Source organism: Myzus persicae, unplaced genomic scaffold (genome assembly GCF_001856785.1).
Source record: "Myzus persicae strain clone G006 unplaced genomic scaffold, MPER_G0061.0, whole genome shotgun sequence".
In the NCBI taxonomy this organism is placed as follows: Eukaryota; Metazoa; Arthropoda; class Insecta; order Hemiptera; family Aphididae; genus Myzus; species Myzus persicae.
Window position 1 is genome coordinate 43,132 of NW_019103539.1, and position 27,700 is coordinate 70,831.

The window sequence follows — 27,700 nt, forward strand, 5'->3', positions numbered from 1 at the left end:
ACGAACTTACAACGTACCCAAATGTGAAATTACTGATAAGTGATAAATGATAACACTCATAAACACAACCATGTGTGATTATTGTAGTGACTTCACTTTTCTATCGTTGCGACCATCAGCAATATTATCTTTTGGGCTATGACATTTTCCGGCTTCCCGCTCTCCTAAGCCACCTCGCAAACTGAAGTTTAGAATTAACGATATTTTTGTCGAGTTCGAACTGTTCGAAGACCGTGCTGTGACTATTGACCAATAGCTTTTAGACGACTATTTTTTTTATAATACATGCAATATTAATACGTTTTATGTGTGAGTAATAACTGAGTATATAATAATATTATGTTCGTATTGTGATTCTTGTATTTAACATAAGATTTTAAATATGAGGTAATCATAGATTTATGAACCATATGCATGAAATAAATTTGGGCTTTAGTAAAGTGGAGTAAAGTGGTTAACATATTTAAACCTATGTTCAATATTTTTAGGATTTAATCAATTCACTCTCTACTGTCTTTCTATAATGAAGATATATCGGTTTCTTCGGTCATATGGTTCCTGGTGTCAGAACACAAGGCAAGCCCACAGAATGTATAGCAAAGTTTTGGGCATTGAGACTAGCTGCGACGATACTGGATGTGCAATAGTAGACAGTGACAGAAATATCCTTGGTGAATACTTACAATCTCAACAGCAGATCCACCTCGAGTATGTAACCAATTGGCCCAGATTACAACAAAATAAAATTGCCATTTCTTCAGTTTCGGGGGCATAATTCCGCCAGTGGCCAGGGATTTGCACAAACAAAACATTGATAATGTTGTAACCCAAGCGTTGCAGCGGGCACAAGTTAGTTTGAATGACCTAGACGCCATTGCTGTCACTGTTAAACCCGGTTTGCCTTTATCACTATTAGTTGGTATGAACTATGCAAAGGAGTTGAGTAAAAAATCATTGAAGCCTCTGATACCGATTCATCACATGGAAGCACATGCCTTGACTGCAAGATTAGTTGATCATGTAAGAAGAACATTTATTGTTACTCTGTATCAGTGTCTAATTAGATTCAATTTGATTAGAATTTACAGTTACCATTTCTAGTTTTACTGTTATCTGGAGGACACTGTTTGTTGGCTATCGTAAAAGAAGTAAATGAATTTCTGCTGCTGGGAGAATCTATTGATGATGCTCCTGGTGAAGCATTGGACAAAGTAATGAACCACACAATTTATTCAGTCTTTCCAAACATGACATGAAATTATACTAAATCAAATATTATTTCTCAGGCAGCCAGGCGACTTCAGTTGAAGAATATGAAAGAGTTTAGAAATTGTTGTGGAGGGCAAGCAATTGAAAGAGCAGCATTGAAAGGTGATCCTAGGGCTATTGATTTGGGTACATTCATGACAAATTACAAAGATTGCAATTTCAGTTACTCTGGCTTAAAGAATGCTATAAGATCTCAAATTCTAAAATCCGAACAAAAGCATGGTATAATATATTTTTTTTTGTATTACCCTTACATGCATATTATACTTGACATTTTTATTTTTGTTAGAATTGAAAGGAGATGAAATTATCCCAGAAGTTTTCGATTTATGTGCCAGCATTCAATATGCTGTTACTAAACACATCTGCACGCGAGTACAGAGGGCTATTGAGTTTATTAACCGAACACAACTATTACCAGACACGAATCGAACATTGGTAAGTTAAAAAAAAAAATAGTAACTAAATTATAGGTCTCTAGAAATTGTCTATTTATTTTTCACAGGTAGTTTCTGGTGGTGTAGCAAGCAATATGTTTATTCGTAAATATTTGAATCTTGTGTGTGATGAGGAAAATTTCAAACTTATAGTTCCACCACCTAAACTTTGTACAGATAATGGAACAATGATAGCATGGAATGGCATAGAAAAATTTAATGAACATATAGATATTTTCAGTCACCTTGATTTAGATAAAATTGATATGCAGTCGAAGTAAGTTTTCTACGATATAATATAATATGTATTTACCTTAAAATAATTTAAAAGTATTATTCAACATAAAAGTGTTGACAATATTTGTTTATTTATTAATTATATATTTATATTTAATATTGTTATTTTAGAGCGCCACTAGGAAAAAACATTTCACAACAAATCACAAATATGGAAATAAGATGTCCTTCGGGATTTTTCAATAAAATATTTGAAGGACACAAATAAATATTGTCATCTTATTGTTGGTTTTTAGTTTTATTTCAGATAGCAATAAAATAACAGTTGTTTTATAAGTTTATAATGTTACATGGTTAATAGTAATGGAAGTCGATTGCCGATTGGTCTTACACTTAATATATTTTAGAATCCATAATTTTATTCCAAACATAATATAATATCTTGAAAAGGATTTTTCGACTTGACTGAAGATTGGAATGATTCTTTGTACAACTGTTTTTGGTTTTCATTAGTGAGCTAAAATAAAAAAAAATTCTTACAACAATTTTATTTATTTATTTTTTATCAGTTATATTTAAAATTGTTTTCAATATCCTTACGCTATGATAAAAATCCATTGCAGCAATACACAACAATCTTCTATCTTCATACTCATAACGACCAAGCCTTAATCTTACGTGAGGAAATCTAAAAATAATCACAAATCTTAATAAATCATATGACTTAGTGATTATATAATGAAAAAAAAATACATTGCTCTTAGCCACTTATTTTTCGATGAACTTATAAAAAAACTGATAAGACAATAAATTGCCATAGGTATTTGAAGACCTTGGGTAAAATTGCTGAGTGTTGTAATAACCCAATCTTGTAAGAGATCCAATTGTGATTCCTTAATCAATTGCTCAAATATCTTCAAAATAAAAATATACCATCAAATAGAAGAAAAAATATATTTAAGTCGACAATGTAATAAAAATAAAATACAAACTTGATTAACAACTGTGCACATAGATGTCGGATGAGGTTGATTAGGAGAAAGAAATTCACTGACAACCCTCATGAGTACATATGACGCCGGAAATATATCTGTTAATACTTTAGCCATTATAACTGTTGTCACTTCTACTTCTAGTAAACATCCTTTTTTTATTCTAAGTAATGCATGTATTTTTTGGATTAATAACAAATCTGAACATCATTAAATTAAAATGTAAAAATAATCACCTTTCAAACATGACGCTTATTTTTTCCATTTCAACAACAATCATATCGGGATCAATATCAGCTTCAACATTTTCATTATAATGTTCTAAAAAAAGAAGAAATACAACATTAACATACACAAGGACAAAAATATTTTCTGAGCCCAATTGAGCTAGTTAAGCATTTAGCCAGTTAAGCATTTCATAAATGTTGTGGCATTATTTATATGAAATCAATAAATCAAACCCCTTCCCCCCTTCAACAGTGAGCTTAAACTACAGACATATCTGTGCTTTAACTAAGAAATCATTTGGTAAGGTCTCAAACCTGCATAAATGCATGATAAAAGCAACTGCAATGCTGGCAAAGAGAATCCTGGAGGAGCATTGGATAACCTATCCAAAGCCAATGTTGTAATTTGCTCTACAATGTTTCCATTTGAATGTTTTACAAATATGATCCTTTGAAAACCCTAAAAATGTACTTTTATATCATATATATGTATACAAACATGTATGATGTGAGTATATTGTTGAATTTAACCGGAAGTGTACACATACCTGTATAAGAGCTTGGTATAGTTTAAAATGCCTAGACGATGATACTAATTTAGTGAGGCCTTCCAGTGACATGAGCAATGCGTCTTCGATGTTATCTGACCCATGTTCTACTATGTAGAATGCTATTGATATCACACATAACTGCCATTCGCATTCATATCTTGACAGAACGAAACATTAGGTATCACATTTTAATAGCAATTAGAAGAAGATAAACTTACAACATTGAGTATTCAGTGCATAGATGTTTTTGTACAAAATCCACAGCCATCTGCACAATTTCTGAACTATTAGGTAACATATTATTCATGATAGCACATCCTTCTAACAAATAAAGTAAGCCGTGTAAAGCGGCCAATTGGGTCAGACGGCAATTACTTTTGAGACCATTATCAATTAATTTCAACACTTTCTCCCGAATACTGATATCCTATTAATCAATAATACACAATTTGCATTAATACCTGTATTTGTTCAGTACCAGCCTTGTAAAAATTACCTCGGTAACAGAAATAGCCATTGATTTAGCTGCAGCGATTATGACGTATTGATGTAACAATAAATCTTCATTGTGATGTGATTGCGATAAATCCAGACATACATTAAGCATCCATATATAATGTTCTCTTTCGGTAAACAAATCTGACATCACAAGGAGGCATTTTATCATTTCGTTAATTTGTGAAAGAGAACCTCGTGTCTAGAATGGAAAAATGTATAGTATTTTACATTTTTAATGTGCAGTAGTTATGACTAACTTTTGGTTCCATCCACTGGTTAAACACTTCTTTTAACAGCAATATACAAGAGTTCAGATCCAAGCCACTTCCATTTAATACATTGATTCTTTCATATAACTTCATTTCTAGCACTATTCACATTTGAAAAAGAAATTTATGAACTGATAATCAATTTGAATTTTTTTCAGACAAATATTACTTGAATTTTTTTGTATAGGAATATTATTGGAATTTTTCCACTGATCTGTTATTGCCGTTTGTAGAAATTTGACTGACAACTGATGATAACTATATCTATTGGTAGAATATTGAATTGACTTATTATGAAAAGAAGTAGTATTAATTATTGATATTAACTAATAAAAAAAATGACAAACCGATGCTGGTCATGAATCCTCTCAATATTAGCTCTACACTCATAGCGATCTAATAATGCCTCTTTACCAGCTGTTCTTTTAAATGTATAAAATGTTGAGTATATTAAATCATTGACTTCTTCTAATTTCACGAACCACCTAATAGTTGGTTCAAAAATGTTTAATAAACTCAAAATTGTATATTATATTCAATTATAATAAGTTAGTACTTATGATAAGTCAAGTTGAGTGGAATGTCCCTTGATACGTGTAAGAATTTATTGTTAGTGGTATCACCAGGATAACATTCAAATAACGTCTGACTAAATAATTGTGTAATTCCATTTACAGCTGCACTACTCGCCTTTTTTAACAGTATAATAAGAATAAGAATCATTTACATACACTAAAATTTAAAATTTGTTTGGATATGAGTACATAAATCCAACTAACTTGTATGCGAGAGATATGTTCTTCTTTTGGTATATCGGTTTCACTGGATGGAACTAAAACACTCAACAAAGTCATCCAGGTCTCTTCAAATTGTTGTTTACTGTTCCAGCCAACTACACTGAGTCTAGACACAAATTGTTTGAGTACATCGATTTCTTGCAGTACATCAATAGGCATTGCTGGTATGTTAAAATCAACAATATTGGCCGGTTTTTGCAACATTTTCCATGTAATGGGAGGTACACGCACAAATCCATTTACCATTGGATGGCGACTTATTATTTGTATGATAAAGCTAAAATAAATATTTAAACCAAAACATACATGGACACCTTGCAAAAATTCTAATTTTAATATTGTATTATTACTATGTCAGTTGGTCTAGATGAAAATTTGACAATAATGGACGAGAATTTTCCACCCAAGAAAGCAAAGATGAAATTTGCCGGCATATGGGTACTAAATCTGTAGTGTCTGTATAGTCTAGAGAAATAGAAATTGGTTTTAGTACTTTTAGCTAAGATAATAAAACATAATGTCAGTGCCATAGCCAGGATTTTTAAGCCCTTAGCCCCCCTTCTAAATACAGCACTGAATATTATCTTCATTCAAGACCGTAGCCAGAAAAATATTTAGGGGGTGGGGGGTTTTGAACCCTGAACCCCTCCCACCCCCGGCTATGGCCTTGTCTTCATTATTATACATACAGTCATCAGTCAAGATCAAAAGTACATCCTCTGTAATGAATTCTACCACTGACACTAATGATGAAGCAATTGATCCTAGTTCCGTGGAGCACAACTCATTAGCCAACCCACAGCCGTTAAAAATGTTGTATGCACATTTGAGAAGCAATTGTATTCTGCTAGTAGCAGCTGTTTGATTGACCAACTGCCATTTTAGAACCTAGAATAATACAATTATGCATTGACAAAATTATGTAACATTATATATTTAATGTTTTTTAACAACCTACTCACTTCAAAAAGCAAAACTGTATATTTCAAAAGAGTTTTGTTAGACTCCATTAAAATTATGTGTTCTTTTGAATTGTGCTTTGACAAAAATTTAACACATTCCAAAAATTTAGAAATTGCGGGTGTTAAAAGCCATATTATTTTAATAAATTTACTATCTTCAAATAGTTGACTCATACGCGTCTTGTATATATTTTGTTTTTCATTTAATTCTTTGACTATGGGTAAAAATATCTAAACAGATGTAATGAAAAAAAATTAGTCATTGATTTTATAATTATTTCTTATTTTTGTTTTTACTTGATGAAATCTAGGCAAAGAACTACATGCTTGTTGAATGTGTTCCACTAAGACAAATCGTGCAGCTACGAACAATGGACACAATTCCAAGTTGGTTGTATCATCAGTTAATGACTTCCATGTCTGTAATAACAATATGTTAGTGATATATATGTTTATTAAATACAAAATCATTAATAAAATATCTACTTTTATAGTGATTTGAGTAGAAACAGTGAAACAATATTGAAGTATATCAAGATTGAAATCATCACAACGCATAATAGTGATGGCATCTTGCAATGGCAAATTTGACAATAATTTGGCTGATTCAAAACTAAGACAGTCATTTCGACAACATCTAATAAAAAAAAAAACAAGATTTATTTTAAAGTAGGTAAATTAATGATTAATTAATTAATAAAAAATTTAAATATCATATTTATGATTTATCTGAAATTAACCTAACTGAAACAATAAATATGATAATAATTTGTGATTTGAAAATATGAAAAAAATATTATTGACCAAAAAATCAAAATGAACAGATTATTTTATGATTTACAAGGCCAAAACTCTTAGCTATAGAGTAGAAGAACAATTATAAAATGTTATAATTACCTTATTTTTACTTGATCGAAAAACCAATTTTTATCTATTAAAATGTTTTTAATGTCCAGAGTATTGACAGTTTTATTTTGATCAATTTCTACACTTGAAAAATCATAACATTGAGTACCAAATTTATTGAACAATGATATCAATATACAGTAACGACTGAAAAAAAAAATATTAACTTACTTTGATATAGTTTTCATATTATTTTCTCCGGATAAATAAATAAATTATAATATTTATTTTATAATAATTACTAATTAAAATAAAAAATGAAATATTTCCTACCTCTTAATACAAACATTTGAATTTTTAAAATATTCTAAGATCTGTAAGGTTTCTTCTTTGCTTAATTGACTAGAACTTTCACTAACAGGCAATGCAAGAAGGTATTCCATTTTTCTAATTAAAAATAAAATGTGTTTATGTTTTTATTGAGCAATTAATTATATTTTATAATTATTATTGACATAAATAACAATAGTCAATAGTTTTGAAATAGTCCAAAATTCTAATAGTACCTAATTGCTATAGAGCTAGCAAATTGTGACAATGCCAAGTGTGGATCTTCTAACACAGCAGGTAAAATTAATTTTATTACTTCTCCGCAATGCGCAGGGTGTGCTTCATTCATACTTCTTAATAGCTCATTAGTTAGGTCCAGCTAAATAATTAAAAACTTAAACCATGTATAGAAAATAATAAAATTTTAAATAACTACTTTGTTATTAACACATTTTTCGGTGACAGCTGTTATGTGCATCAAACTTAAATTTTGATCTTTATGTATGCAGTTCAGAAATTCTTGTGTTGAAGTCTCATTTCCCATTTCTAACAGTTGAATGACACATTCAGACAAAAACCATTTTAATAGTTCATTGTCTAAATTAATATTTTTATTCTAAAAACATAAAACATATTTAGTAAAGCCAACAAGTTATACATTTCACCAATGCTTACTAATACTTCACATAGGATCAAAAAACAACCCTTTTGAACAATACTTAGATAAAAACACCGTCCCAATCTGTAGAAAAAGGAGTAAAACATTAAGATTTATATAGAAGTAAGGTTAGTAAATAATTACTGAGATTCTGTAGAATTTGTATTCATTATTGATTTCCAAAATTCAATATCGTTGTGATCTAAAAGACCAATAAACTGTACCCAGTGTAATATCAGTAGAGGGTAGACCATTGACAAGGTCATAATATTCTTATGAAGTGTAGTAAATATTGAATCATTAAGAAAATTTCTTAAAGAATTTACAACTTTTGGAAAATTACCTTAAAGACCAACAATAAAAACAATATTTCAATATTTTGATATAAATTTGAAACCTAACCTTGTGTACACAAGATATTTAGGTATTTTGAAATAAAATGTGATCGTATAACATTTTGCAATAATTGATCAAGATTACTTTAAAATTACCAGATTGTACTATATATTGACAAGTCAGAAGAAATTCTGATAGTAAGCACACTTTGCTTTCACAATTAGGTTGAGGATGACTTAGAGATAATATGATATCATTGGTAGATAAATATATAACTCTAAATAAAAACCTGTAAGAAGCACACAATTGTACATTGTATAAGTAAAACAAAACATATTATTTTATTACATTAATATATATTTAGTATATTTTACTTGGAAAAAGTATCTTCACCAGGAAATTTATTTTTACTTAATATTGACGCATTTAAAGGGTCAGACTGTGTAGTAAGTTCAAATAAATTCGAGCTGATTGAAATGTCTGATTCAGAAATCCTAAGTAGAATTAAATCTTCAGATTTTTGAATGAGAATTATTATTAAGTTGGACAATACAGTATTTAACCAAGGTTCCAGAGAACATTTCTAAAAAATATGTATCAAAAACACAAGTTTTATTTTAATTATTTAAACAATTGTTATTTTTAAATACATACTTCTCCATCATAACAAGTATTAAACATAACATGGAGCTGTTGTTGAGTACTATAGGAAGATGGATGTAATGTTAACAACAGATTAATCAATGAAGGTAAGGATGCTTGAATTTTACAACCACCTAATGATGTATAAAGAGTATCATATAATTGTCTGGATTGTTTTTTCCATTTTTCTTCGCTGCCTTCCATTATTACAAGACTTAGAATGCTTACCACCTGCATAAACATATTGATAGTTTAAAGAAAAAACACAGCCATACAATTGTAAACAGCTAACTTACTTCGTTGAACTGACATAATCTTAATAACATTGCAAATAACATCTCTCTTTGAGCTTCAAGTTCTTTTAAATCTGAAGAATTGACCATAAATGCTGATTTTAATACATAGACATATTCAACAATTGGTAATATTGCTGGAATACCTAGAGAATTTGATAATTTTAATAATTTGTTGACTGTTAATAAATAGTACTGAATGAGCATATTAACATACAATACAGTTCTGGTGGATATCCACTAGCCATTAATCCATCGCATAAATGAATAGCTTCAGGAATTATGTTTGATTGACTTTTATCTCCAGATAAGTTAATAAAAAATTGGAATATAGTTGAGATAAATTTTTTCGGATCTCTATAGTTTAAATTGTAGTAAAAATATTCAATTAATCATTGGAGCAAATAATAAAATAATAAATTTAAAATATCACCTAAATAAACCACTTTCAAGATAATCAAATTGGCTGAAAACAAAGTTCAAAAACTCATGTTTTGGGTCGATCACATTTAAGTTAACTTTGCTTTGAAGTAACACTGTGAGTAAATCTAAAATTGAAGATTGTAATTCTACATCTCCAGTAGTTACATATTCCTAAAATATTTTTGTTATTTATTAATGTAGATGAAAAAATAAAAATAGATTAAATTAATAAAAAAGGTTTTAAACTGTATAATAAATTAAATATATCTTAAAAATATAATTTACAATATAATGTAATGGTACATGGAATTTTTGATCACTTCACAAACAATAACTAAATGTTAACAAATCTTTTCAAAAAAAAATATACAACTCACCTTCAAACACTTGATAGTCAGTGGTCGAAAACATTTTAGGTTCGAAGAAAAATCTAAATTTTCAGAACTAGCACAATACAGTTTTCCACTCATTGTTGTTCTGCGATCTCTTTCATCTTCCCAATGTTTATTTGCATGTTGAGTTACTTTAATTTTAGTATCGATAAAGTTTGATAAACATTCATAAGGTGTTTGTAATGCTTGAGTGTACATGCACAGTGTTTGTATATCATTTTTAATGAACATAGAATCTTTTCTATTAAATATTTGTTGATTTGATGACACATTATACTTTGATGTCAAACACTTAAACAACTGAAAATGAAAGTATTTAATTGTAAATAACTAGATAGTAAAATTATTAAAATGCATACTTCAGCCAAAACTTTGGAACTATAATTAGGTGTTAAATTGAATATTGCAGTTAAACAAAGAAGTATGCGATCTACATGTTGTTGGCATTCTGTTGTACTTATAAATGTTAACAATATCTTTAAAGTATCTAAAACTGACTCAAGAAATCTTATGAATTTTTCATTACTTGTATTTTCTAGAGACACCTGCAAAATGTATAATACCATTAGTACATAATATCAATATCTAAAATTAATATGTTTTTTAATTGGATGGTTACTTTGTAATTGTTGTATGATGATTTAACTACAGATTGCAATTTATGGTAATAATTACTATGACTTGGTGAATCTCTTAAGTTTTTTTTGTCTTTTTCATGTTCTCCTAAACAGTGTATAAATATTATTTTAGTGATATTACTTTGTTTTAACTTTTAATAATAAAAAATACATTTTCTCTTGTAATTTTTTTTTATATTTTAAAAGCTTTAAATTTTAGCTAGGAACTTTCAAATTACCTGATTTTTGTACTGAAGTTGAGATATGTGTTGGTTCTCTATAGTCCAGTACTACGTTTCGAAAAACGTTTAATAACTTTAGAACGTGTTTCCATAATTCATTATAATATTTCTTTAACTAAAATAAAATGTATACTTAAAATTTGGAAAATATACAATGAGAATGATTTTTCTATTTGTATAATAATACATAAAATCACTGTATATATTATTATTATTATTATTATTATTATGGTAAACTAACTTTATCGTCTTCAAACCATCTATTATATTTGCTGAAATCAATTTTATGTTCTTTTATACTTAAATTTTGTGATGAATGAATTAATTCTGAAAATTATATCATCAACTGTTTAAAAATAACTTAATGTTTTTTAAAATTACAAAGGATCATTTACCTGTAATTAAATTTGAAGATAATTTTAACATCCAGCAATGCATTTCTAAATCAAAAGCAGCAGTTGTTAATGTCATTGTAGAAAGTATTGAAGTGAATAATCCCGAACATGAACTAAAATAGTATTATATTAATATAAATAAAAATGAACAAAAATTTAAAGCAATTCTTAAAAACAAAAACACTACCTTATACTTGAATTTGAATTAAGTCCTTTAGTAAATGAACACTTCCAAATATTTGAATATTCTGGTGATTTGAAAGAATTAGATAGACTTGTTAGGGCCTCAATGCATCCAGCCTAAAAAATAATACTTAGTGTCATAATTTAAAAGTATAACTGTATTCAACAAGACTCACAACCACAACAGCCGATTGATTTTTAATGAGATCACTAGTCAAACGGTTTATTATACGGGACAAAGAAGCTTCAATATACATATTGTGGAATTTATCTAAAAATGAAATTGAATACATTAAAAAATATTAGATTTATATTATAATCACGAATAAATTTTTTACATACAATTTTGGAGCTGAAGCATATTAGAACAATATAGATTTGTATTTGAGCAAACCCACGAGGTAATGACGTCTTGTTGCATATAATCAATTTTGTAATAACAATTATGAACAATACTAGAACAAACATGAAAAAAATATGTAAGTTATAATAGAAAATAAATAAAAATAAATATAATAATACTTGATACAAATTAAGTAAACAGTTTAGGCCATACCTCAACAAACATTTAGATGCTGCACGTCTCACACTATATTCGTTATCATAAAGATATTTAAAAACTATGCGATTCAAAACTCTATCTTGATACATTGTACTATTAGTAGCAAAATAAACTGTCATAAACGACACATTTTCTATAATTTCTAATAATTTAACCTGTAAAAATCAATATAATTTAGAAAAGTTAAGCTTGAATCCAGAGTGTGCAATATGTTCAATGTTGGGTAAATTACTTCAAGATAAATTACTGTAATCATTATATTAAATGTTTTACGAAATCAGCCCATAATACTACTATGGACTAATAAGTCGTAGGTAATAGGTATACAATTATAAAAATTGTGTGGAAGGTATTATTATTATATAAATTATATAGAAGTATAGGTATAATATTGATGATGTAGGTATATTGTTAATGACTTAATGTTATACATGAACAAAATGTAATAACTATTAATTCCTGTGATCTTTTAATAATATTGTTGGTTATTGTCTAAAACTTTCGGATAGTAAAAACATTTTATTGATTTTTAATTTCTCTTAAACATCATAGACTTTAGGTCTTGTAAAACATTCTGCATACGTAACTTATTTTAATAACGTGGAAAAGAACACGTAGCTCCATGTAAATTACTTTTGAAAAGTAATTTTGTTGTAATTGGATTAATTTAAATAAAATACAATACAATTACTACAGCATTACTGCAAAAATAATTTGTAATAAGTATTATGTTATTACTACCCAACACTGCATATATTTTGTCTGTTTCATTATTAAGCTAACAGGAAAACAATGTGACTAACTCTGTAAAATTAAATATTTGAATAAGAGAAAAATTACCTTAACAAGCCAATAAGAACTCAGACCTGACAATATTGTTTCAAGTATAGGAATAGCACTATTTGAAACATTACTATTTAAAAGAGGCATTAAGCATACTGATACAGCCGAGAGTGAATGACATACACATATATAAGAATCATCTTTTAATCCCTAAAAATAAAAATTGTTTAGTTCCACTGGGGTTCAATGAAAAAATGTATAAAACAAACTTGAGTAATGATATTGATTAGATCTGTGATCACTTTATTTGATGATCCAACTTCATCGTTTTGTACTTTAAATGCACCAAAATTATTTCTAAGAATAACTTCAATAAATGTACCAACTAATTTAATTGCCATGCCTCTCAAAAGATGATCTTCATGATTGGTATAGCTCATAGAAACATTTAGTACTGTTTCTGCAGAATCTAAAATGTACAATAGTGTTAGTACATTAAAATGTAATCCTCTAAAAATTATATTTTTTACCTGGCGAGTTGTAGGTGATAAAAGCTAAATTTGGATCAATTTTCAACATTTCTGTAAGACATCCAAGTGCTGAAGATTTAATACCAGTTCTGATTGATTTACTGGATTCTGGTGCCAAGAAAAGTGTTATTATTTTGACACATAGTACATTTAAAGGAACATCCTCATTAATATGGTTTAAAAATTCCAATTCCTGTAGACCAGAAAATTAAGCTTTTTAATTTTAATTAAATATACATTTTAAATTTTGATCAAATTTGAATTGACATAACATACTAGTTGTAAAACTGATCCAGAAGCTGAATGACAACTATGCTCAGAAGTTATACTTTGCACATCAAATTCAGGAGTGTTTTCATATTCAGAAAAAAATACATTATCTGCAATTGAATCAACCTCACTCAAACTATCATCTCCAAATTCTGAATACAAATTTGTCATAGAATTAGCTGATGATAACGTTGGTCTAGTTGAGTCCATAGATTGTGAAATTGACCTAGGTTCTTCTTCAAATCTTGGCAGAGAAAGTTGAACAAAAGACGTTTCTAAACTTTCAGATGAACTATAGTGAAATGATTTTTGTAAACTTTGAGCTAATGTTCTAGGTATTTTAATAGAATTTACTGTTGTTTGCATTTTAGCTATAAAAAAAATATGATATTTAAACATGAATACATTTGAGAAGTTATACATGTTGATTATATTGAGCAGATGGGCTGTAGAAATATTCTCAATCCAAATATTCCTGCAGAAAAGTCGTAGTAGATCATTTTCAGTCGAATATTTTAAACTGTTTCCTAATAATTGTAATCTAGTATATGTTAGAGGACGATATTTAACTATCAATATTATCATTGCATTTTAACATACAATTAACCATATTATTGAATAATTGACTAATATGGCTAATAAGAAAACATAGATTTGTTGATGGATGAATTGACTTCTAAGTATATGTTTAATAATAAAGAAATTAAATAATACAATTTAGCATTTTCAAAAAAAATTGGAGAATATTTCTTTGCTCAACACATCCACAGTGCAGTGATCATTTCTTCAGGTAACACATTTTTTTCAGCTAGATAACATTTATGATAAAGTTAAGCTAACACATTTATACTAACATTTCAAATTTTTAACCACATTGCATAGACTCTGATATTGTCCCTCCATACTGAAATAATATAAAACTCGTGTTTTTATAAACAGCAACAACTCTTTGTGATCTCATAATAGATAACCATATTAGAAGTCTTATTTTAAAGAATAATTTTAACCTAACTATAGCTCTAAAACCAAAATATAAATATAAATACATTTGTTTTGTTTGTTTAATTAAAATATTAAAATCTTTTAATATGAATTAATTTTAGATTATTATTATTTTTTGGAAAAATGTGCTAATCTATTATATTACATAAGTTTGGTAGGTATTCAATATTTTATTCCAGTATTGAAATTAAAATAATAATAATTTAAACTAGAGATTTTACTAACTATTTGGCTCATTTTAATAGGTCCAAAAAAACATTTTTAATTGATTTGATTGGCTCTCAGTCAGTTATGTTTTAAAACCATGGTTATAAAGAAAAAATTACTTTAAAAAAATAGTACTATCCAATTATGGTATCAAAAAGAACTGTTATTATTCATAAAAATATAAGTCTTAATCCGCACTATCACGTAAAAATTTGAGTCCTATAGATGTGTATTTAGGTAACCCCTGACTTTCAACAAAGTGCCAATTCAATCCAACATAATCTGGAGAGAAATTTAGTATTACCTGAACAAACGACCACACTATGTATCATACAAGATATTAGATAACCATAATGATTAAACTAAACTAACCAACTTCAGTTTCATAAAGCTTTGTTTGATTTAACATTTTTTTTTTTGTAAGCAATTGCAGTGTATCTCTTGGACAAGATAAAAAAATTTGAGTTAATGTATCTAATGCACACATTATTATATTAGAGTCTGGATGCAATATTGTAAAACAACAAAATCTAAATATCTGTAAAATAATGTTAGAACATTAATAATATTATAGTTGTTATAAAAATTTAAAAGAACATTCATTTAATTGTTCAATAACTGCTTTCATATTAAAAAATAATAAAATAATATTTATCTAATACCTGTAAATATATTTTTTGCAGAATTTTTGATTCTAATTTCAATTCGTAAGAGTTGTCACAAATATGGTGAGGATAGAGAATTGTGTTTTTAACACTATTCAATATCCCAAGGATCACACAACTCTCTGCCCATGCACGTTCTGTCCCCATTGACTTGTTAATATCTTTAAAAATTATATTTCATATGATTGTGCAATAAAAATATTGATGTAGGTCGTAATTTACCATGGATTAAAACAGTGTTTATAAGCAGCATGTGTTTTATGAAAACCATAGGTTTTCTGCTGGAAAGACTTAATGATTCTATACAAGTAACACTAGATCTTCGTATGATAGAAGAATCTGTAACAAGATTGTTAACAAATGCTTCTAACAACATCTGTAAAACATTGTGATTAATTAGTATAAATAACTAATGGTTAGTTAACTAAATGGTTTTTAAGACGAATACAAAACATTTGATATTACTTATTTTCAAAACTCACTTTTATATTGCTATCAGACATAATATGTCCTAAGCTTTGCATAATTTTTGGAAAAGTTTGGGCCAAGATTTCAGCCACAGGATCTTCTGTTCTCATAGCAATTTTTTTTATGCATGGTATTAAGAACAAAACAAATTTTTTACGACTAGCTGGGCTGAAATAAATTTAATGATTATTTTATTTATAGAATCACAAGTACAACAAAAATTACAAACTAAACACTAGTTTTTGTATTATATCATTTAAAGGTTAAAAAAACTACCTGATTAAATGACATATATTTCCAAATCTGGACAAAGCAGCTCTTAATCGACGAACAGTATCATTTTTCTTTACTTCTTTTAATAATTCAACAAATATTTCAACTTTTCGATAATCAATCATGCACTAAAATGATGTAGATCATGAATTATAATACATATATAAACTAGAATATAATATTGTTAAAATGGTATACATACACGAACAACTTTGTTCAGATTTTCCTCAGCTACCATTCTTATATTAGCTTCAGAATGATCACACATTTTAAACAAACTATCCATTGACTTATGTAAAAGATCAGGGAATGATGAAAAATTCATAACAATTGGTGCACAAATTAAATCGGCAGTAACTCGACAATATTTTTCTTTTTCTCCAGACCTTCAAAATTAAATTATTTATATTTTCACAATCCCATAAATTCTACATTTGATACTTACCGTCCAATTAAGTCATTTGACTTGAGGCCGTCTAGAGCCTTTGCAAGTTTATCAATGATCGACATCGCTACAAAGGTAAAAACGACTGTTCACCAAAGAAATTATTTGTCAATAACAAAGTTTTTTCGATAAGTTAGTCATTTTCTAACCAAGACACTTAAAATGTATAAGAACATATGAATTTTGAATTTATGCAATCATTTTAAAGGCAACAAGATTTTTGTGTCAAAAAATTCATTCAATTTGATTCAATTTTTATGAACAAACTATTCGGTAGGTATATTTTATGTGCTGACAATGACAATAAGCTAATTTTTATTTTAATAATAAATTCAAACGTGAACATTGATAAGAACTCTATTGATATAATGATAGCAGTTAAATGATAACAAAAAAATAATTTATAATATATATTTAAAGTATTAATCAATAATATATTGCCATTATTTTATGGGCTACTAAATATTATAGTATTATTTAAATTATTATAAATTGGTAATATTCTGTTTTTAGCATGAGATGGTCTCGGGTCTAAATAATTTTCAAATTTTTGTGGTTTTGACAAATTTTATTAAAATTTGAACTACAAATGCTTAAAAAAAAATTATTCCTATGAATCTAATATATTTTTTAATTATGGTAATTATTATGAAGAACCTTATAGATATTAGATTTTCAAGCTTTTTTACCAAGTGAGACATGTTTCATCTTTAAAACAATTGAAAACATTTTTTTCTTATTTCTTTTGCCTTTAAATAAGCAGTGGCGCAACTAGGGCGGTGCAAAAAGGTTAGGACCCCCAAGTTAAAATTTAGCACTCCTTGTTTTTAATATCTAACTTTCATTATTTTATTGAAATATCATTAATTGTATGTTTTTAAATTATCGAACATTTCCTAAAAAAATGTATAGTTATTTGGTCTAACGCTTATTTATACTATGTATAATCAATGGACCTTGGAAAAGATATGTAAAAAAGAAACCGGACGAAAGATGAACAAATCTGGGAGGCCAATGTGCATGAAGTTGGCCCCAACACCATGACCAATGTTTTTGAAAGTTTTATTATCATTTTGCAAATAATATTCAAATAAATTCCCCACACGGTATAAAAAAATAAGACGGGGGGGGGGGACAACTTCACTCAGCCCCCCAATATGTAGCTAGCGGCTTCAAGATACTACCAATAATTTGCAAATAATTTGCAAATTGGTTTTCAAAATTTGCAAATAAATTACCCACACGGTATGAAAAATATAAGATGGGGGGGGGCAACTTCACGCTACACCCCCTTTTGAGCTACGAATTGAAATATGCTGCTAACATTTTGCAATTAGCCGCTAACTTATTTATAATTTCGAGTCCAAAATCATACCAATCATTGGTGTTTAAACGTAAGTATAGTTTAAAGTATAATTTAAAATTATATTATGTAATACACAATTGAAATATACTACTTACAGAAGTATTTTACATAATATTTTGGGCTACTATTTAATATCGTGGTTCATGGTTCTCCTCATTTATTATAAAACGTCAGGTCGATACATCAAAAACATTTTTCGCCACCAGACTGCTGTTTCAATTCTTTGCGGACTTTTTCTCATTTTGGGGCCGGATCCTGGAGTCATGTCACTATAATAGAATTATTGGTAAAAGGAAAATTGAAAAAAATAAAATTGATTTAATTAATTATTGATTCTTATTACTTTTATTTATCTTGTAACAAGCGCTTAATATAAATTAAAATAATAAAATATAACCTTTTTGTCTTTTTGTTTAGTAAAAAAAAAAAGACATATCTTATTAATATAATTGACTTTTGTACCATTGTACAGGTCTTTTTTTTTACTCTTTCACATATAAAATTACACGTGGTTTTATTTTTGTTGAACTAGGCCACTAGGGGTACTTTTTAATTTTTTTTGCCAAATCTTTGTGCATACTTCCTATCTATTTACACGTTGTACATACGCTATATAATGATCATGTCCATAAACAACTGCTCCGTATAATATATATTTAAAAATTATTTAAAACAATTAATTAAATAATATATTATTTTCAAATAATTATATACAACACCTGTTATTGTCAATTGTCAGACTAAACTGCAAGTCAGCCAATGAGTACTCTTGATATTCAGTCATTTAATCTGTTTCAATAAATAAATGATTTGCTAGGACTCTCATTACATTTAAAAATCCCAAACAGTATAGTTCTGTGAATTTAGTATTTTTACTTCACTGTATTCTTTCAAGCACGTTTTAAGCCATTTGTTTCAAGCAGTGAATACTTCATTAAACATTGTTTAACCGATGAAATCCGTAGGATCTGGCCATTATTATTTTTGCATATAGTTAACAAAATAGATGTAAATATCATGCTATTGAATGCAAATACATAGCAATTTCAGTTGTTGTAAAAAACTAAAATATTTGTATTGCATGGGTATACTATGGATTATGCACAATAATATTATATTGTCCTGCATCAAATAAATAGTTCATTTATTTAACATATATTTATGTGTAACCATACAATTAAGATATGGGTATATGAATGTATTAGCAATATACAATTTAACGTTACTCATTCAATTTAGAGTGTATTAATTACGAAATACAATATTATATCATAACATTGAGCATTACTGGTTAGGTTAAAATATTATCTTTTATTTATTATGATGTATTTTTGAGTAAATGTATTTAAACCTAACCGCAGATTTGTGTTTAACTTGTTATGTGTATATTATAATGGACAGTTTACGTGAAAACAAATAGCAGTGTACATCATTGACATTTGTGTGATCTATTTAATAAATTACATTCATATGGTCGTCGATGAACTTTTCTGTAACTATATTACATTACATAGTTGCACAATTATTTATACTGCATGAAACCCAGAAAAATTATGGTGATTTAAAATGTATGATATCTTAGTTATTAATTAACAAGATTATGAAATTAAAATGTACCAATATGTTATTGGTGGCTTCAAACTTTTAACACAATATCACCATATCTATTATCACCGCATAATAGTTTTTCTAACTTTCAGTTTAATGCTGCCAGTGTTGTATTTTAAATTCTAAAAATTAAAGTTGGTACCTATTATAGCTTAAGAAATATTAAGTTATTTAACTTACCTATCTATCCGAGAAGGATATTTATTATTTATAGGTAGGTAGGTAATTAATATAAATTAACCAATTAGTTACAAATTCTAAATAGAATGTCTGAGTCAGTGATTCACAACATAATTTCTTAAAATTGTGATTTTAGCACTGTTTAGTGTATAGACTATCGAATGTGATTATCTGCTAATTCTACAGTTTGTGTAAACTCATTATTTGTGCTCTATATTGTGACTAGTGATCATAACTCGAAAAATTATCTAGGAATTTTAAACAGATAGTAACTAAATATGTTTTCTTATTATTAGATATAGTAGGTATTATTAAAATTTTTTATTTTTTACGCTGTTACATTTAATAGAAAAAAAATATAAAACATCGAAACGAATAATGTATAGGTAATTGTAAAAACATTTAACAGTATAATCTTATATGCAAGTACCGAGGTTAGGTACCTCTGGTACCTACATGAAAACGTGTAAAGGCTTAATTTTTAAAATTCCCTATGTATTTAATAATTAAAAAATAATGATTACAACACTATTAAAACAATATGGTGAAAAAGTCGCTACATATTATATGGATTTTAAAACATATTTTATCCAGAAAAATCTCCGCATTTAAAACATTTGCAGTCCGCTGGTTCTTTTAGTTTTACTTCCAACGTGGCCAGTTTATCACTTGTCAATCTTACGCCATCGGGATCGTAGCAATGTGTAAGAGCGATCACTCTCTCTCTCAAAAATGTTTCACGACAACAATAACATTCCTGAAATCACGATATAATATCATAAAGACAAAAAATAATAATTATAGATAATTAGATTTCAGTTATTTTGCTACACATTTGATTGGAATAATGTAGATATGTGTTTTCTATTGTGTTTCTAAACAAACAATAACTATTTATAGATTCCTGGTAAAATTGAAGGTATATATAACATACAACATTAGTATCAAATTAGAGAAGGTATATAACATTATAATCCCATTTTACGTTTGACTAAATCATGCAACTGAATCGCTGAATTCTGTGCTACAAAAGTTCGATCGTTCATATTTATTTTGATAATGATAATATTTTATGCATTAGGTATGACATTATTTATTTATTTATTATTAATACGGGGTGAGTCCAATCACATTGTATAGTATTCATAATAATTATGAGAAAAATTACAAAAATTACAAATATTGAGAAAAAAAGAACGAACAGACAATAATTCAATGCTATGTTCTAAGGAATAGTGGGTCCTCATTTGCCAATTTCATCATACAGACAATAGGACAATTTGTTAGATAGTGGCAGTGTCAAAAAAAAATTTGAAAAGAGAAAGAGTATCTGGAATAGAAACTTGGAACTCTGAAATTAAGTTTATATAGAAAGGCCCCAATCGACTTCGCCATTCTATAGTATGTATTGTATTATGTAATACAATTAGCGTACAATTATAATTATTTTATGAATAAACATTATAATTAATAAGAATTTAAAACATAGGAATATAGAATATATTTTATACATTTCGAGGTGCCTATCTAACTTTAAAAATGGGAAAAGTAGGTAACCGATCTGCTGTACCGTAGTTATTTACTGTTGGTGTCTGTTGTACTTCGTCATGGAGTAAGTTACATGTGATGTACCTATGAGTTAAATTTGAATTCAAATTTCAAACCATCGTTGCATAAGGAAAACGATTCTGGAAGATGACGGCCTGGCAGCTTTTTATTTTATATTGCTATTAGTGTTATGCCTATAGTAGGTGGGTTGAATTATTTTTTCCTAAAACATTGCATTTGAAAACGTCATTTTGTGTATGAACTATAATAATAAGTACAAGTTAAAAATTCCAAGTCCCCGTGAATAGCATTTTTTAATTATTAAAAATAACTATTTTCGTTCTTATTTGAACATCAAATTTCTACAGTAAAAAATTGTGCTGATAAATATTTTTTAGGTTTCTGTAGCAACTATGAAATACTTATGAGGAACCTTGTATTAAATTGTCAACCCTAAGGTATACAAATTTATCATTTCATAAATATTTAACTAAGTACAAAATTTTAACTTCTAATACTTTTAAAAAAAAATTGTGCCTATGTGTCATTAATATTTTGAAATAGATATATAATAACAACTTACTAGGAATATTATGTTAAATGTTTAACCTTTTTGATCTAGCTAAAAACTTTAAATCAACATTTTTTTGAATAAAAAAACCCGTTTTTCCTATTTTTTCCCACTTACAGTACTGAAATTTTTTTTCTTTTGACCCTCCCCCCCTCCTCCCCAAAAAAATAACCGACTAGATTCAATGTTCTACTAGAAACCACTTTCAAAGTTGAAAATCGAAACATTTTTACTGCTTCAAAAGATAATAAGACATCTCCAAAGATGACCAACACAAATCACATATTATGGTAAAACTAATACATTCATCGTTCCTCTCAAATCTTAAATTAAAATCATACAAATACTAAACATATATATTTTATTAAATTATCAAGTAATAATAACTTTTAAAAATCCACTAGGAGTAATGACACTAGGTTGTACTTGTGAATTGCACGCTCCTTCACACTTGTTCACTGCTATGTCACCATTGCATGTCCTCTGAAGCCGTCCAAGTTCGTCAAATTCCTCTAAACGTAATAAACAACAATCAAGTGTTTTTATACAATAATTGTTGCACATTATGTAGGATTTGTTTTGAATAAAACGTCAAAATGTACCTTTAATGATATGCAATTCAGAAGGCAAAGTCTCACATTCTTCTGGGTTATCTTCTGCAAGTACGTTATTATGTACGATAATAATCGCGACAGAGATGATAAACAATTGAGTCGTGTACATAATGGCTAATAAGTATTTAGTTAACAATTACAATTTGATAAAATATGATAAAATGTGTTGTGCACAGTATAAGTAAATAGGTACTTACACAATATAGCTGCCAATAAAGTTTATTGAAGTAATCCAGATCAGTGACTGATCAGTTAACAGGGACTGTTAACGTTCACGACAAAACTGTTTATGACTTCCAGAGTGCGTATATTAAAGCTTTCACTTTAAACAAACATAAGTGTTATTGGACTGAGAGGGTGGCTTAACTTATCCCTAGGGGGTCTTGTAATATACAATTTTTGTGATGTCGAAACAAAATATGCCACTAACAGATTTTATTTATAAAAATAAATATAGCTTACTGACGGAGTAAAAAAATATTGTTAATTATTCTTTGAATTATAAATAATAAATATTTTAAGAATAAAATAAATGAATATATCAATTATTAGTATTATAAATTATAATCATAAATATATAATGTAATAATTTGAATTAGCTAACCTCAATGAGCAAATTAAATTATGATTTATGATACAACATAAGGCATAATATAAACATTAGCCATTACCTATTCAATGTCGAGGTACACTTTATACCTACTATAAAGCTATGCGATGAGTTACCCATTTTTTTTTTATTTTAAGCTTATAAACACAACATAAAATAATGATCAACAAGGCTGTAGTGTGTGTGTGTGTGATTTATGTTGTGAAGGATGGGGAGTCTGGAGTCAACAAATTTTAGCTGTGAATATGGTTTATAGACTATTGTATTAAGGATAATTTTATAATTTTGGCAAAACAATAATAACGAGAATAAAGAGTTTTATTTATTATTTGAGAGTTGAATTATGTACATCTTACTTATTATACACAATTTTTGAGGAACATTTGTCATTACCTATTGTCAATGATAATAAATAAATAAAATAAAATTATATAGGTCCCTAATTATATAAAAAAAAATTGATTACTTCCTATAATAGGTAGGTACTAGGTAAGTAGGTACCTATCATATTTATATTCATATAATAAAAATCAATGACCATATACTTGTAGCGTGGATGGGAAATACATTTAAAGTGTTTACCTTATGTCTTTATGGGAATTAATAATAATAATCGAAAACCGATTCTATTATATTTCTATTTAAAATCGTGATTATTGGTTATGTCTTATGTTTTATTATTCGACACTTGTAACACCAATAGACAACATAGTTAGGTAACAAGACGTAACAGTACGAATATCACATAGATATATTAGTATATTACCTAAACGAAATACCAAAATTTCGAATATATTAAATTAAAAAATATTTTAGGAAGTATATTCATGATAAGTTATATGTTTGTTGGGGACCATTATTCTATAGATCCGGGCCTACTATTAGTACCTACATCCATTGATGGTTGTTTATGTGTTTATGTGTTATATGTATTACATTTGAAGTACAATCCAATCCCAACCAGAATCTAATAAAATTTCCATAAGTTAATGTTTTGATTTAATTTTAATATTAATTTGTACATCAATTTTCCTTGTAATTATTGTTTGTATACGTTTTTTATAATATCTGTACAGTTCTGAAAATAGTGCATATAGCTAATAGCTATATGATATAATAACTTTTATATCACAACCATTTTCCAAATACTTTACTCTTAGAAAAAATACATCTATAGTTTTTAATTTTCGTCTATATTTATTATACTATACATAGTATATTTTACAGAACTCTTTCAATTTTTGACGCCAACGAACCGTCTAGATTTAAATGATTCTACGTGTACGTGTTTTTTGGTAGCTTGCAGCCAACTGAGCAATCTAATTCATAAACCATGTTTACACCCCGGGAGGCCTACTTCCGTTAATAAATCATAAATGTCGGAAGTCCGAGCCCTTCAAAGTAGACTGCCACTAGCAAGATTATTCACAGTATGATCTTTGAGTCGTAATGTCTACCATCAACCAGGAATTTTTCAGTGAGTATAACTATGAATAATTTCAAGATTTTCAAGGATTAAAAAAAATTTAATCACTCTGATAATTTGCTAAACATATACATAAATCTATGAGAACTGTTTGTAATACGAATTTATTTTCTGTACACTTTTTAATTTCCATTCTTTAATATTCCATTACTAATTTATAAATATTTTATATTTTCTTTACATTTTAGGATATCTGATAGTATTGGCTATGTGCAGCATGGCCTTTGCTAATAATAACGGTAACGGGGTGGTCGTGACCGCTAGGTCTAGCGACGACTGCCAAGTAACGCCTGTCATCCATGTTCTACAATACCCAGGATGTGTACCGAAGCCAATACCATCGTTTGCATGTACAGGTCGCTGCAGCAGTTATTTACAAGTAAATAAATACATTTAAATATAAATAAAAAATAAAATAAATAAATAAATAAATACATTCATTTAAATATTCAATGGCGTTTTGTTTTTTTTTCAATAAGGTTTCTGGGTCTAAAATATGGCAAATGGAAAGGTCTTGCATGTGTTGTCAAGAGAGTGGTGAACGAGAAGCTTCGGTATCGCTGTTTTGTCCAAAAGCCAAACAAGGCGAGAAAAAATTTAGAAAGGTAGGTTCATATTTCATGATATACATTCTACACTTACCTGTATAAAATAAAAATATTTAGTAGCAGGCGGGGGTTTTAAGTTCTGGATTATATATTTATCTGGAACTTGATGGTAAGAAAAATGAAAACAATTTAAATAAGGGACGAATGGTTGCCCAGTTCTATACCATTTTAATTTGATACTGCCTTTGACTGTACAGGGTTCATTATTCTTAGCCTGCAATATGTACGATATATATAGGCCAAATAAATCTTTTATGTTATACCGGGAATTAAATTTTGATAGGTATACCTATGTAAAGAATGACTAGATGTTGCCACACGAAACTTAAAAATCACTCATGCGCCCTACACGAATAAAAGTAAAAACTTATACACAACCGTTTAACTTTTATGTTTAGTGTGGAAACTTACCAAACCCCAATTAAAAAGGTATAGGGGTCATCACAGACCACGCAGAATGATATGTGGACATGTGGTAGTTATTTACTTTTGATATTGATAAATATTATTCCGTTATTCCTATGATCATAATATCTATAATAATAATACAATAATGAGTAATGTCGGCCAATTAAGAAGTGGATGATTCTAATGTAGGTAAAATGAAGAAATATTTGAGAGGGGTATGCCGTGTGCGTATATTAAATAACTGTGCTTAATATGATAGGTACCATTCTATTTTCAATTTTGTCATGCTATTTAAAATATAATATAAGTAGATGATTATAGTGACGGTGACATTTTTGTTCAAAAACTTATTTTGAGGAAATCAATTTTAAAATCAAAAATTTATTCAGTATTTTGTTACCATTAATTTAAACCACATTTAAAATTGGAGTTCGATCTAACTATTGTTGAATACATCGTTTTATATTTATATTTTTTTTAAATAACATAGCATAATAACCATATACAATATATTATACTATAGGTATTTAGTGTTGTAATGGTGTATTTACCATATAAACTACTTACCTACCTTATACATATTATTTCTACATAATAATAATAAATAGCACAGCACCGGACTTCTTAAAATAAAATAACGATGTTGGTGTATTTATTCATGAGATCAATACAATAAAAAATTTAAGTTATTTTGAGGATTTCATACTATTTCAACAAAAACTACTATTTTGAGAAACAGACCACTCTACCAAAAGATAATTAATAAATTACCTACATATTTTGTATTTTAGAAATTAATGAGCATAATATATTATACCAAGTATAATTATATTATATATAAATATTATATCTATAATTTCATTATATTATTTTCCATAAAAGGTAACTACAAAAGCTCCACTGGAATGCATGTGCCGCCCTTGTACGGGTATTGAAGAAAGTGCGGTGATTCCTCAAGAAATGTCCAATTATGCCGCCGATGAGCCACCAATCAACGGACATTTTTCTAAATCTATTTAAATTATTAATCAATAAATAAAGAAAGTGTTTATATTACTTTCATTTTTATACAGTTTCCAAATTCTTTACCTATACCACCCTCTTCGTATCTATAATTATTTATGTAATATTTTCTATATAGTCGTATAATAATATATATTATAAAATCGTACTATTATTGTAGTTATTTAAACAGTAATCTCTTATACAGTTATACTATAAATTATAATATACAGTTCTATACATATACACGTATGTCAGTTGCACTTAAATTATAAATACATTTATTGTTTATTTCAAACGCATACCTATATTGTTATTTGTTTGTAAAAATTTAGTAAAATCATAAGAGAAATATTTATTGAGAGTTTCATGAAAAAATATTACTCATCGTGCCTGATAAACTGTATAGATATCTAAAATAGATCAATAGTATAATACAAGTATTGTAACATTTAACACAATCTAACATAAGTATCGTATAAAGATATAGTAATTCTGTTTTTCAGTTTAGGAACCTACGTTACGTCGTTATGATACGCTTATGTTTGTACGTTATTTCTGATATTTATTTTTACACCATTTTTTTTTTAATTGAACATTTCTTTTTATTATAATAATAAACAGTCTCTGCTCTCCTTCATTCTAATATTTTAAATTATAAAAAAAATACACGAAGTATAGGTGCACGGTGTACCTAAGCTTGAGTTTAGGTAATAATGCCCATTTATATCGAAATGTCCAGAAGAAAATATGGCCAAATAAAAAATGGATAGGATAAGAATTCAGTGAACAACAATTTAGTATTAATAATGGTATTGTTTTGGATCAACTTTAAATAAGAATATTATGAATTTTGTAAGTGGAATGTACCTATAATTTATTCGATTTCAAAAGCCAT

At 27.8% G+C, this 27,700-nt stretch overlaps 4 protein-coding genes across 5 annotated transcripts; 2 read left to right on the forward strand and 2 right to left on the reverse strand.

The window, feature by feature from the left end:
• Positions 1 to 113: 113 nt before the first annotated feature.
• On the forward strand, positions 114 to 2,226 carry LOC111034685 (probable tRNA N6-adenosine threonylcarbamoyltransferase, mitochondrial). 2 transcript variants are annotated; one of them, XM_022316011.1, is made up of 8 exons: positions 114 to 387; positions 489 to 708; positions 762 to 1,020; positions 1,080 to 1,211; positions 1,287 to 1,491; positions 1,559 to 1,707; positions 1,775 to 1,983; positions 2,115 to 2,226. In XM_022316011.1, exons 2-8 carry the CDS (start codon positions 524 to 526, stop codon positions 2,209 to 2,211), a joined length of 1,236 nt encoding a protein of 411 aa, XP_022171703.1. In that variant the 5' UTR covers positions 114 to 387; positions 489 to 523; the 3' UTR covers positions 2,212 to 2,226. The 2 variants fall into 2 exon arrangements, with proteins under 2 accessions (XP_022171703.1, XP_022171702.1); XM_022316010.1 differs by having other exon boundaries at positions 114 to 309.
• On the reverse strand, positions 2,226 to 17,100 carry LOC111034684 (huntingtin). Its single transcript, XM_022316009.1, has 52 exons — positions 16,802 to 17,100; positions 16,559 to 16,742; positions 16,360 to 16,484; positions 16,098 to 16,251; positions 15,838 to 15,991; positions 15,613 to 15,776; positions 15,323 to 15,488; positions 13,748 to 14,112; positions 13,472 to 13,664; positions 13,211 to 13,410; positions 12,999 to 13,151; positions 12,153 to 12,313; positions 11,939 to 12,051; positions 11,773 to 11,867; positions 11,601 to 11,713; positions 11,414 to 11,526; positions 11,260 to 11,345; positions 11,016 to 11,133; positions 10,779 to 10,882; positions 10,519 to 10,704; positions 10,145 to 10,459; positions 9,778 to 9,938; positions 9,562 to 9,701; positions 9,348 to 9,490; positions 9,064 to 9,282; positions 8,784 to 8,992; positions 8,565 to 8,698; positions 8,218 to 8,416; positions 8,091 to 8,157; positions 7,852 to 8,031; positions 7,652 to 7,794; positions 7,419 to 7,532; positions 7,137 to 7,292; positions 6,726 to 6,876; positions 6,537 to 6,659; positions 6,240 to 6,470; positions 5,967 to 6,165; positions 5,628 to 5,742; positions 5,260 to 5,554; positions 5,037 to 5,170; positions 4,828 to 4,965; positions 4,650 to 4,744; positions 4,469 to 4,581; positions 4,210 to 4,410; positions 3,932 to 4,140; positions 3,711 to 3,870; positions 3,478 to 3,622; positions 3,172 to 3,256; positions 2,936 to 3,098; positions 2,697 to 2,857; positions 2,544 to 2,631; positions 2,226 to 2,460 (listed from the first exon to the last, which is right to left on the reverse strand). Exons 1-52 carry the CDS (start codon positions 16,864 to 16,866, stop codon positions 2,362 to 2,364), a joined length of 8,097 nt encoding a protein of 2,698 aa, XP_022171701.1. The 5' UTR covers positions 16,867 to 17,100; the 3' UTR covers positions 2,226 to 2,361.
• A 3,420-nt stretch (positions 17,101 to 20,520) lies between these two features.
• LOC111034691 (partner of bursicon) lies at positions 20,521 to 23,001 on the reverse strand. The gene is made up of 4 exons (XM_022316017.1): positions 22,886 to 23,001; positions 22,677 to 22,802; positions 22,462 to 22,586; positions 20,521 to 20,712 (listed from the first exon to the last, which is right to left on the reverse strand). The coding sequence occupies exons 2-4, from the start codon at positions 22,795 to 22,797 to the stop codon at positions 20,542 to 20,544; spliced, it is 417 nt and encodes a 138-aa protein (XP_022171709.1). The 5' UTR covers positions 22,798 to 22,802; positions 22,886 to 23,001; the 3' UTR covers positions 20,521 to 20,541.
• Positions 23,002 to 24,666: 1,665 nt separating this feature from the next.
• LOC111034692 (bursicon) lies at positions 24,667 to 26,971 on the forward strand. The gene is made up of 4 exons (XM_022316018.1): positions 24,667 to 24,775; positions 24,973 to 25,163; positions 25,264 to 25,389; positions 26,683 to 26,971. Exons 1-4 carry the CDS (start codon positions 24,748 to 24,750, stop codon positions 26,818 to 26,820), a joined length of 483 nt encoding a protein of 160 aa, XP_022171710.1. The 5' UTR covers positions 24,667 to 24,747; the 3' UTR covers positions 26,821 to 26,971.
• Positions 26,972 to 27,700: the final 729 nt, after the last annotated feature.